This window comes from Ursus arctos, unplaced genomic scaffold, assembly GCF_023065955.2.
Source record: "Ursus arctos isolate Adak ecotype North America unplaced genomic scaffold, UrsArc2.0 scaffold_16, whole genome shotgun sequence".
Taxonomy (NCBI): domain Eukaryota; kingdom Metazoa; phylum Chordata; class Mammalia; order Carnivora; family Ursidae; genus Ursus; species Ursus arctos.
In genome coordinates this window covers 12,015,505-12,026,582 of record NW_026622830.1, presented here as the reverse complement: position 1 = coordinate 12,026,582, position 11,078 = coordinate 12,015,505, and the positions used below count along the sequence as shown (strand labels likewise).

Below are 11,078 nucleotides of genomic sequence, written 5' to 3'. Positions count from 1 at the left end.
AGGTACTAAAACCAGGAGGGCTGTGAAGAACCCCAGGGTGCTGGCATCAGTGTAAACGCAGGGCTTCCAGATACACATACGCTAACCAGACGAACATGCGTACACACGGACACGCACGCGTGTGCACTGATACAGACCTCTCTGCTCGCCGTCTGTTCAGAAGGCCTAGAAAACACCCAAGTAGCAGTGAGTGCTCTGAGTGCCCAGACCTTGGTGGTTTCTTTGGCTTTTTTTTTTTTTTTTTTAAGTCATCTTTTATACCCAGCGTGGGGCTCAGACTCACAGCTCCCAGATCAAGTGTCACATGCTCTATGGACTGAGCCCAGCCAGGCGCCCCCCCCCCCACCTTGGTGTTTAGATGCTGTCGTCATTAAACGGGACCAGAGCGCCTTGGAGAAATGGCTGACTCCAGGACTGGGGAAGCGTTGACAAACGTCCTGACAATGCTGTCGTTCTGGCGGCCCCGCCCACAGGCCGGTTTGTAAGTGTGAACCATCTGTATGAGCACCTGCCACAGCTACACTCCAGAAGCCACCAGCCCACTCCTCAGCCAGGCCTGACCGCAATGCCTCACCTTGACTCCTCGGAGCGCGAGAGCACCTGCCGGAAGTGTCGGGAATCTCTCCTCCTCGGGCTCATTTCTTTGGGTGACAGCGTCTAGTCTGGAGGAGAGGCACCTCCCCTCGCCTGGGTGCCCACACGCCGCACTTCCACACCCTCACTCACCTCTTCCCTCACTTCTTTAGTTACTGCTCGAAAGGACCAAAAATTCATTAGTAGCTGTTTATTGATCAATGGTTTGATATAAAGTTATTTCAGGTCTTCAGAATTTTGCCCAAACAGAAGTCACAAGCATTACAAAGTTTTTTCTTTCTTCCTTAAAAAAAGGGTAGGAGGCAGGTTGGGAGGGAACCAACCTGGCAGTAGTGGCATTTGAGAATAAATTAACAAAAAAAAATTTAGTATTACCATTTATTGGTGACAAACACTAAGTTTTACTTACATTCCATGGGGAGAAAAAATTCCAGCGTAAACAATGAATCGAAGCGGTACTTAACTCGCAAGGCTACGTTGCTTTTCATCTGGACCATATGCAGGACCTTAACCGCACACACTTCTGTGCACAGTAACACAACATCAAAAGCAACACAGTTTCAGAGATAAACACGGGTCATTCTTTTCAGCCCTACATGGAGATGTAATCAACAGTACCAAGCACTCAAGGAAATCCATCTGCGGGTTTATACGTACTACGTGGAGACCACATCCTGTAGTGTAGTGAAAGCTACGTGTCTTCAAGAGCTGTATGTATATACAATTTTTTTTAATAATCTTTAAAACAAAGATGCAAGTTCATTTGTTTAAGTCCTGTTGCATTAACAAAAATAAAATAGAAAAGGAACCAAATGATCATTAAAGTTTAAAATTCCTAAATTGTCCAATTTATACAACCGTGGGAGACTTCATCGAGGACTCTGAGAAGTCCAGGACGGGTTCAGCTAAACCAGAGGGCACACGAATTTGCATCACTGAGATGGTCCTGGGTTAGTCCAATAAAGTCCAAACGTATAACCACATACACATGGATATGATCTTTGCTGATTAGATTACTGGTGGAGTCAGTCTCAGACAAGTTTCTAAACTGTGCTATGTAACTAGATACAATTGAGAAACTCTCAGATGAAAATTTATATAGTGTCATTTCAATCAAAAGAAAATAATAAAACTAAGAATATGTATCTCTTTTGGGAGAGAAAGCAGTGGTGATGGTGTGGGTGCCACGGGAGGGGGGGCCATAGCACGCTAGAACGGTTAGTTGGCGCTGAGTAGGAAGCATTTGATTTTCTCTGGTGCTTTCTGCTCTGGGGCTGGTCGAAGGCCCCTGCTCCCCGGCGTGAGTGTCCAGGGTGTGTCCCAAGGGTTTGAGTGAGCCACTCTGAGAAAGGGTCGTGCTCTGTTTCCAGTTTCCTTCACACAGCCCAAACAGCAGCGGCCACAGCTGAGCACCGAGGGGCCCAGGGCCACTTGGCAGGCCCCGCCGTGCCCCCCAGCAGCTGCCTGTGTGTGGGGACAAAACAGCACCCGCGAGTGCAGCCACGGCCGCCTCCTTGTGTTCCCGCTTTCGTCACCACTGCCGCCTCTGGTTCTTTACCCAGCACGTCTCTCAGCCCACTGGAGGTATCAGAAATTCCAAATTCTCAAAGCAGTTTTTCAGTATATATGTTGGGGTTTTACAACGGTTCGTGGCCAGAAAAGGTTCAGCACCTCCCACACCTTCAAGGAAGAAAAAAATGAAAATGATGCCAGTTTTGAAATGTAAGAAAGTTTAACCCATGTTAAAAACGAGAAGAAATCAGCAGACACTAAAGTCCACTAGCACAGGCCCCAGTTTATGACCACTGGGTTCCGGTTTTCTCCGGACAGACCGCCAAGTGAAAAAAGCAATGAGGGGAATGTGTGTGCAGTACGTGAACTCCGGGGGAAAGGAACAATGCAAGAAATACAGGATTGTATTTGCATAGAGAAACACACAGGAAAGATACAAAAGAAACTAATAAACACGTGATCTCTGAGTGGGGGCAGGGAGAGTGAGATGGGTGAGGGCTGCGTAGGGGGCAAGACTGACCACCGGGCATCTCTGAAAAATCACTGTGGGGTTTGAACACTGTGAATCTATTACCTATTCAAGTTTTTTTTTTTTTTTTTGAAAAAGTAGAGCTCCGCCCACGACTTGGAAACCTTTCAGGGAAAGGGACAAAAAGTGATAGAGGGGAGTGTCTCTCTACTGAGCTGAGCAGAGGGTTTGAATTTAATGCAAATGAGAAACAGAACTGCCTTTCCCAGTAAATCAGCTCACTCACACAGACATTGGTCCATTTCCTGTTCTTGGCATCTCTGTACTCGGCTGGTCCAACTCAGACAGCAACTTTAAGATGTTCAGTGCAGCCTGGCAGGGAAAAAAAGAAGAGTCAGAGCACGACTGCCACCCGGGGCCACAGCACAAGATGCTGTTTGAACAAGGAGGCGAGGGCCAAAACAGGTAGTCCCACTAAGTCACACTTTCCCTTAATATTTGAACTTTCAGTGTGAAATATAAATTATCTATGTTTACCTCATTGAATCACAACTTCTGTTAATTTTATATTTTCTGCTAATATTTTTAACTTTATGGTACTAGACTACACATTCTGTATCCTGCACGGAAACAAAAACCTGTCGTGCTGCCTTGTTAGAATACATTATCTTTAAAGACGCTAATTTGGCGGATGCATTACATTCCATCAGGTGGGTATCATCCCACAGTTCGCCTAGATTAATCAGTTCCTTTTCTCAGTTTTCTCAGGTTTTTTGTACTTCTTGTTAATGGTAGTTTCGCCTGAACAAAAGACCGAAGTAAGGGGCTTTCTATAGCTGCCCGAACTTGGGCCTGTGGTCTGTTCTGGGAGGACATGAGTGGACACAGCTCGTGGAGATCCAAGTCCACCCCCCAGGTCAGCACAGGGACGGGAAGGAGTGTCAAAGCTGACGAATTCTGATAAACAATGAAAAACCAATCCAATAAACTAAGGAAGAAACCTTCAAAAATAAGAAATCTCTAAAACAACCAAAGTCTACGGGATAACCCTTTTCCTGTCTTCCCAAGGCCAGCAACAGGCAGGAGCCAGGAGCACTGGGGAACGTACCATGTCATGGCAGGACTCCACATCCTTTCCAATGCCGTGGCTGATCAGAGGTGGCTGAGAGGAGCAATTGATAAGAGATACAAATTCGTTCTTGTTGTTTTTGGGGAAGTCTTTGTATTCAACCTGAAGGGAAAAGAAAACTGAGGCCAGGTAGGGAAGCGGCGAATACGCACGGGGCCCAGCAAACAGGGAGAGGACCTCTCTTTCTCCCTGCTCTCAGCCTGACACGGCCCCACCGACTTCTGCTCGGTCAGCAAGACCATCAGAGGGGCTGCTGCTAGGGGCACCGAGGGCTGCAGGCAGCAGACCCAGGCCCCAGCTTCCAAAATCTTCCAGGAACCTAGATGTCTACCCAAAAACCCTCGTCTGGGGGGAGGAGGTACCAAACACCTGGTCTGAAAGAAGCCATGTCCTTTCCTACTAGGCAGAAATACTGAATCTATTCTTGCTGTAACTATCACTAAGATGAGAAGCTTTGTTATTATGGTTAGCTTGGGTTTTTTAAAAGTTTATTAGTGAAGGACGAGGTTATTCTGTTACCATCGAGGCTTGTCCTACACTTCCCGAACTCCCTCCACCCACCTCAGGACCACCGGGTACCACGTGCCCTCCACCCCCTTCCTCCACATAAAGACCTGGATTTAATAAACGAGGTGCAAGGCTCATTTTCTGAGAGAAACCCAAAAAAGATGACTGCACTGAGGTCCAGACCGCGCAGCTCTGGACTAATAGTTACCTGGAATCCCTGGACTCTGGAAAGATAGTCCAACTGCTCAGAGGGTCTTGTGAGAGGTCCATGGGGTACGTGGCCTGAAGAGATGTTATTCTTTAAAATGGTCTCGGCTGTGGGCGAGGTGCCCCCATACAACAATTCACGGGCTATCATGGCAGTTACCGTGGCCTTGGCAGGATTCGGAGCTACCCTGGTGAAATCTTTGGTGTGGTGTCCTTGACTGACTCCTACGGCCTGGGCGACCTCGGGCACCATGGGAAGAATCCCAGCAGGCAGCTGCTGATGACTAAGATAAGGCAGCCTAAACTCATCCTCTTTATTGCCTAGGGAGGGACACGCAGACAGATCAACACGAGGCCACATGCGCTGCTGGGAAAGACATTTTCCAACCCGCTGGCCCTCCCTCGGGGCGCTCGACGGCACGGGGAGGACACAAGCTCAGCACTGCTCGTCATTCCAGGAACCACGCAAAGCCCAGAATCACATTCAGACCAAGACAGTATTAACATCACACTTACTAGTCCCATTTTCATCCCCAGAGCCAGGTTCAAAAAAGGTTACTTTTCTTCCATCCCCTGGTTTTTTTATTGGAGTCTTAAAGAAAAAAAAAAAAAGAAGGCGGCGGCCATGAGCGTAAATCAAACCGTTGCAAATTTAGTTCCTACTCTCTGAAACTATACAAACTCCAACCAGCATTAATCTGTGCTTTGTAACCTTTTGAAATATGAAGAGGTAATCAGCAGAGAAGCCCTAGCCCCACACGGGACCACCCGGCAGCCCCCTGCCCTCCCCCAGAGCTACCCCGCCCCCACGGCCTATCCTCGACGAGGGGAAGCTAACGATGCCCCTGAACCTGGGGCTGAACTCCGCTCGGCACTCACAGGAGGACCGGGGAACGCTTGACCAGAGAGAGCCAGGGATGCTAGACTGGTAGAGCCCAAGGTGGGGAAAGAAGCTTTTAGAAGCTAAAAGACTCTTCTGGAACTAATATCCAATTCAAGAAAAGGTGACTTTCTCAAAGATAACAAACACGGGGGAAACGTTAGGAGAGAACAATTTTGTCAAACGCGGGTCTCCTTTCCGAGAAGGTAAATGTTACGAATCCTCTACCAGATTTTGGAACGAAAAACTCAAAAACCAAGTCCAGGCTCTGTGCCGACGTCTGATCGCCGTCCCAGCCCGCTGCCCACACGGCTGGCACAGGGAGGGGCTCCATCCCGGGATCGCTCAGGGGCAACAAGCTCAGTCAAGAACTTGCTTGAGGGTACTCTTACCAATCTTGGCAGAACATTTTTATCTAGTGTTCAATTTATAAAGAAAAAAAGAGTCCTGAATCTAAACTACGAGTTCTGTTCCATAAATCACACTCTGTCGGTGTCCCAGAAAACCCAAAGCCTGTTCCCCAACTAGCAGACGCCTGAGGCTGGCGGGCCTCACTGTGAGAGCACAAGGACAGAACCAGACACGTTCATCTGCAGCCCCGTCGCCCATCCTCCTCCAAGGGGAAAGGAGCGAGCTGCCCTCCAGTAAAGCGTCCCCGACCACAAAGATACGGAAACAAGAACGACTTAACCCAGAGCCACGCTCGGAGCCACGGACATGCAACTCCCCTTCTGACCACATTATAATGCTCCAAACGGATAGGACGCCGCTCAGCAGGGCTGTTCTCCTGCCAGGAGGATGAAGCCTCGCCCTGAAGCTTGGCCCTGCAGGTTGCCAGAGTCCCCTAGATGAGGCGAGGACATCATCTTGCCATTAGACAGCAAGGACACAGAGCCCCGAGCAGTCACCTTCTCCTCTGATTTGAGGGCTGGTTTGGTGGGCTGAGCCTGTGGGACTTTGAAACCAAGGATCTCCAGCATGTTCTCAGCGGCGTTGCGTTTGGCCACCTTCTTATTGGTGCCTGTTCCTTCTGCGGTATGGTTTCCCACCTTCACCTGCATGAAGACGAAGTCAGGACTCAGAGCAGTGCTCACACCTTTAGAGTAAAGACTGGTCAGGCAGCGGCGTGCGGGCACAGGAACCCAACAGTGGCCAGAAGCTTCCCAGGGGCGCCCGCGGAGGCCGCCACAGATGCGCGGCACCTTGGAGCGCTGCGGTCTGCCGCGACATCACAGAAGCTCAGCAGCACTCTGACAGACCGCCGTGAGGCGTTCTAAAAGCTCCTCGCTTCCTAAGGGGATGCCACCCGACGCGCATCTGTGCTACCGAGCTTCCTCGCGCGCTGCCCGGCCCGGGACCCCAGGAAACCTGTGGGCACCTGGCGGCGGCACGCGCGCCTCCGGGGCTTTGGCTGTCTCTCTAGACCTACGAGAGGGAGGAAAGGCTGATGCGGACGCGTGGCTGCAAACGAAGCTGGCGAGCGCACCGGGTCCACAGCAGGGCCCCAGAGCCGCACCAGAAACGGGAGCCTTCGTCCCATCTTTGAAGACGATCCGATTCAACAAAGTCACTCACTGTTCACAAATGAAGTTCTAACATGTCTTTGTGTTTTACTTTCATCTCGTTTACGTAAACAAAAGCACCAAGTGGCTCTCCGACAAACCACGCTCCTCTGCCGACAGCACGCGCGCCTGCCGGCCCGAACCGCGCGGTCGGCGTTTGTGCGCACGGCCCTCACGCTGTCGGCGACAGCTACACTAACATGCCAGACGGAAGGCGACAGCAAAGAACGTTATGTATTTTATATATTATTTGTCAACTGTGTGCTACCCATCCTGTCGGCGACAGTTGTACGGTACCCAACCTGTAGTTTACGTGCGTAACTCGTCTACACACACACACCCCCCCTTCCCGCCAGCCACTCCCCCTCAGAGAGCTGAATGTCACACATATTCCAGCACACACCACTGCTTACAGTCCTCTTCCAACCAGACCAAAAGCCCCATGTCACAGAACTGAGATTCAAGGAACCCTTCCCCGGCCTGTGAAGAGGGCTCTGGGGGTGAGTCCTGGCCTTGCCATCTACCAGCTTTGATTCTGGCCAAATTACTCTCAGCACGCTGCCATCTTCCTTTGTAGCCCGGAAGGACCATGACCCTTCCTGCCTTCTGACTGGGTAGGGGGAACACACCGGGCTAAGTAATGGTGCTTCCAAAGTCATAAACTGCTACACGAGAGTTAAGTATTGGGTTTTTCATCAGAAAACACCATTAAATTCAAATCACAACGTAGGCTGCCCATATGAGTAACTGTTTCATAAATACAGGGAAACCATTCTGCACTAATCCAAAGTGTAATCCCAATCTACGGAGGACCAACCCTAGACTCCAGATTCTACAGACGGATTAGGAGAAACAGGAACAGATCCTTTGATAGAACCTACAAAATTTACCTTCTGAAAAGAACAATACAAACCTTCAAGGAGATGTAATGATGAGAAATGTTCACCCGCAACCCCACTGCCCTAGCACTCACTACCTGGAGCACGCGTCCGCGCTACCTGCGGATTCAGCAGCCCGGGGGATGTGCACACAAGTACACGTTTTAAGGCATCAAATTACTACAAGCAATATGGTCTTAATACTGCTAATGTCTGACGGCAGGGAGCGGGGCCCACCGGGCCAGGGCACTGGACCTGGTCTCCTCGGGACAGCATGCAGCGCCCGGACCCTGTCTGGCCACGAGGGGGCGTGGTCACAGAAGGGCCGCCCACCGCGCGCGGACCTACCTGCATCACAAACTCTCTGCGCCGCGGGAGGCCTCGCTCTGTGAGCAGCAGGTACTCTGGCTCCTTCTCCTTTTTCGCCTGCTGGATCTGGGCCAGTCTGCTAATCGGGTTCATCCCCTGGCTGCAGTCTGTGCTGCCCTGTAGCTGAGAACGATGAATGCAGAAACCGTGGGCCACGTGAGCCACAGAAAGGACCTCCCCAATTCAGAGATCAGGACACGACACAACCTTACTCTTATGTTGATCTAAGTGCCCAGGATTAATCAGATCTTTCTTAAACCTTCTTAAAATTAAGAGATGCTTAATGATTTCCTAGGACTGCTCTGAGGTGACTTTAAAAGGTCTTCATGGCAAACCAATATCAATATCCCACTATGGGCAGGCGAGCAACCCCGAAAGGTCTGCTTTTTAACAATAAATTTCAGCTTGACAATGAAGAGAGAAAAAAATACAGAACACTATTCCTAAAATTCCCCCAAAAGTCTGTGTTTTAAAACTGGTCCCCAGATTTCTTAACAAGGACTCAAAATCCAGAAACTATTTTTTAAAAAACCACACACAAAACATAAACCCTCAAGCTGACACCATGTGGAAAGAACCTAAGAATCCCTTGGTTCCTTCCCAGTGGCCACCTTCAGCACCAAGGGACCCGTGGCCCCCGACTCATGTGGGGTGGTTTCTGGGATCTGCTGAGAGCAAAAGGGAGCTGCCGCGGGACAGAGCGCGCTCACCCCGGGCACGGGGTCCTGACAGGGCGGGAAACTGCAGCTAGCCCTCGAACAACAGGGTCTGAACTGTGCACGTCCACCTAGAAGTGGATTTTTTTGGTAACTACGCTATGGTATATTTTCTCCTCCTTATGACTTCCTTAATAATGTTCACTTTCCTCCAGATTACTGTGCAAATACAGCATTTAATACACGCACATATAACACAATGTATAATATATATAACGGATTAATTGACTGTTTATGTTATTGGTAAAGCTTCTGGTCAGCAGTGGGCCATCAGTGGTTAAGTGTTCGGGGAGCCGAAAGTTAAATCCAGGCTTCCCATCGTGGGGTTGGGTTGGGGGTGTCAGCAACCCTAACCCCCGTGCTGTTCAAGGGTCAAAACTGTGTATTGACAATCATAATAGAACAGACTCTAGTATTCCTCAATATGCCCAAATGGACTCCTGTCCCTTCTCTGGGTGGGGGAGCAAGGGGCTAGCATAATTTTTGACAGTCCATTGACATGGCTTAAAAAATTCTAAAGAATAAGGAGGTGTTGGGTGAAATGTCTCACTCCTACACCTGCCCCCAGACGTCTTTCCTCCCACAAATCTGCTTCACACTCGCACCAGTGCAGTGGTGAACGAGATGGAGGAAGGACACTTCAGCCATTCTCTCTGCAGAAGGGCGCTGCAGGTGCACACAGCTCTCGTGATCACCCCTCACCCACGATGTGTGCGCACAGCTCCAGGTGCCTCTGCCGATCCCCCTTGGTGTCCACATCATTGCCTAACTGGGGGCTCCAGGGAGGAACTACACAAGGTGGCCCCCACACCAGGCCCGGCAGGTGGCACGTCAGCACCGATCATCCCGTCACTAGGGTCAGCAACCTAGTAAACCTTTTAACGTTCCCTCCACCCCCACCAGTTGTCTACAGGCAATGGAAATACCCTCCTCGATCGAGAAGGTTCTTACCCTGACTATGGATTTTGTTTTCTTTTTGATTCTGGGCTTCACTCGCTCAACTGTAGGCAGGGGTGGTAGCTTCTTCAGCTCCTCGAGGACAGCAATAGCAGCATTTTTCTTTGAGATCTTCTTGCTCTTCCCTTCACCTTCCCCCACAAACTCCCCAACTGACACCCGGGTCACAAAGCTCTTCATATGGGGGGGGCCACTCTCCCGGGCAACCTGTTTCAGAGGGAAAGACTGAGTGAAAGCGTGACAGACACTTACTGCCAGCGGCAGGACACACTGCTTAGCACACGACCTCCCAGGAACCACAGGGAAGAGGGAGGTACGGACAAGACCGGATCAATGCAGGCAGCGTAAAGGTCAGCAAAAGTAAACAGTGATAATCCTGAATGCTCTTCTTCCCTTATTTCTCAGACTTGTTAATGTTCTTGGGTCTGGTCAGTCCCCCACACAGTTAGCATGGAATAAAGAGGGAAACGAGTTCTGCTCCCACCTTCCTAGCAGAACTGCTCCTGTCTCCCCAGGGTCACAGAGCGTCCTGAGTTTGGGTTATCCATAGCAAACGGCAGAAAGGAAGCTGTTCCAGTGAAGTCCAGAAATAATTGCAACACAAAGAGTTCAAGTTTAGTATTTGCTCTGAGCCTCCAGCCAAGCCTGAGCTTATGAAACACTGGTTGCTATGAAGCTATAAGAATGAGAAATTTCTAAGCACTGACAGTGATTTCCAATACACGCTAAGTTAAAAAAAGCAAACTGAAAAAGAGTTTGTACAGTACCCTAACTTTTGTGTTAAAAGAAAGATTTATATATACCCATACATTACACACATGTGTGTGTTTATATGCTTATTTTTGCAAAAAGAAACACAGGATGGATAAAGCAGAAACCGAGAGAATTAGTTCCCTACAGCATGTGGGAGGGACTGGGGAGAGCAGGGACAGGATGACACTTCTGAATGTATCTTTTTGTACAGTTTTGACTTCTAGAAGCATTTAGTGTTTTATATATTAAAAATACAGAAAGTCAACAAAGATGGGAGAAAAACACTAAAACAATATGAACAGAAACCTAAGTAAAGTTCTTAATGGATCACACAGAAGGAAAATAAAAATTGAACCCAACTTAGTTTAGCTAAGACACTCTTGAAAAGAACAACTAAGAGGACTCACACTACCAAATTTCAAGACTTCCTATAAAGTTATATCAACGATGTCCTCATGGGATTCTTTAAAGGCAAACAAAGAGATCAATAAATCAGAACAGAATGCAGAAACAGACCTGCACACATTTGGTCTAGTGATTTCTGG

The 11,078-nt window shown here is 49.2% G+C and overlaps 1 protein-coding gene across 18 annotated transcripts in view; it reads right to left on the bottom strand.

Annotated features, from left to right (window-relative positions):
- Nucleotides 1-769: 769 nt before the first annotated feature.
- The window catches only part of STAU1 (staufen double-stranded RNA binding protein 1), an 88,013-nt gene continuing 77,704 nt past the window's right edge, over nucleotides 770-11,078 (bottom strand). For 10 of the 18 annotated variants that reach the window (XM_057312479.1, XM_044385883.3, XM_044385886.3 and 7 more), the window contains 8 exons: nucleotides 9,775-10,005; nucleotides 8,087-8,230; nucleotides 6,207-6,353; nucleotides 4,935-5,010; nucleotides 4,420-4,739; nucleotides 3,684-3,806; nucleotides 2,862-2,947; nucleotides 770-2,274 (listed from right to left, as the gene is read on the bottom strand). In XM_057312479.1, the coding sequence (XP_057168462.1) occupies nucleotides 2,259-2,274; nucleotides 2,862-2,947; nucleotides 3,684-3,806; nucleotides 4,420-4,739; nucleotides 4,935-5,010; nucleotides 6,207-6,353; nucleotides 8,087-8,230; nucleotides 9,775-10,005 (1,143 nt within the window). In that variant the 3' untranslated portion in view covers nucleotides 770-2,258. The remainder of the gene's footprint in view (nucleotides 2,275-2,861; nucleotides 2,948-3,683; nucleotides 3,807-4,419; nucleotides 4,740-4,934; nucleotides 5,011-6,206; nucleotides 6,354-8,086; nucleotides 8,231-9,774; nucleotides 10,006-11,078) is intronic. The other 8 variants (XM_044385885.3, XM_044385887.3, XM_048222221.2 and 5 more) reach the window with 1 other exon arrangement.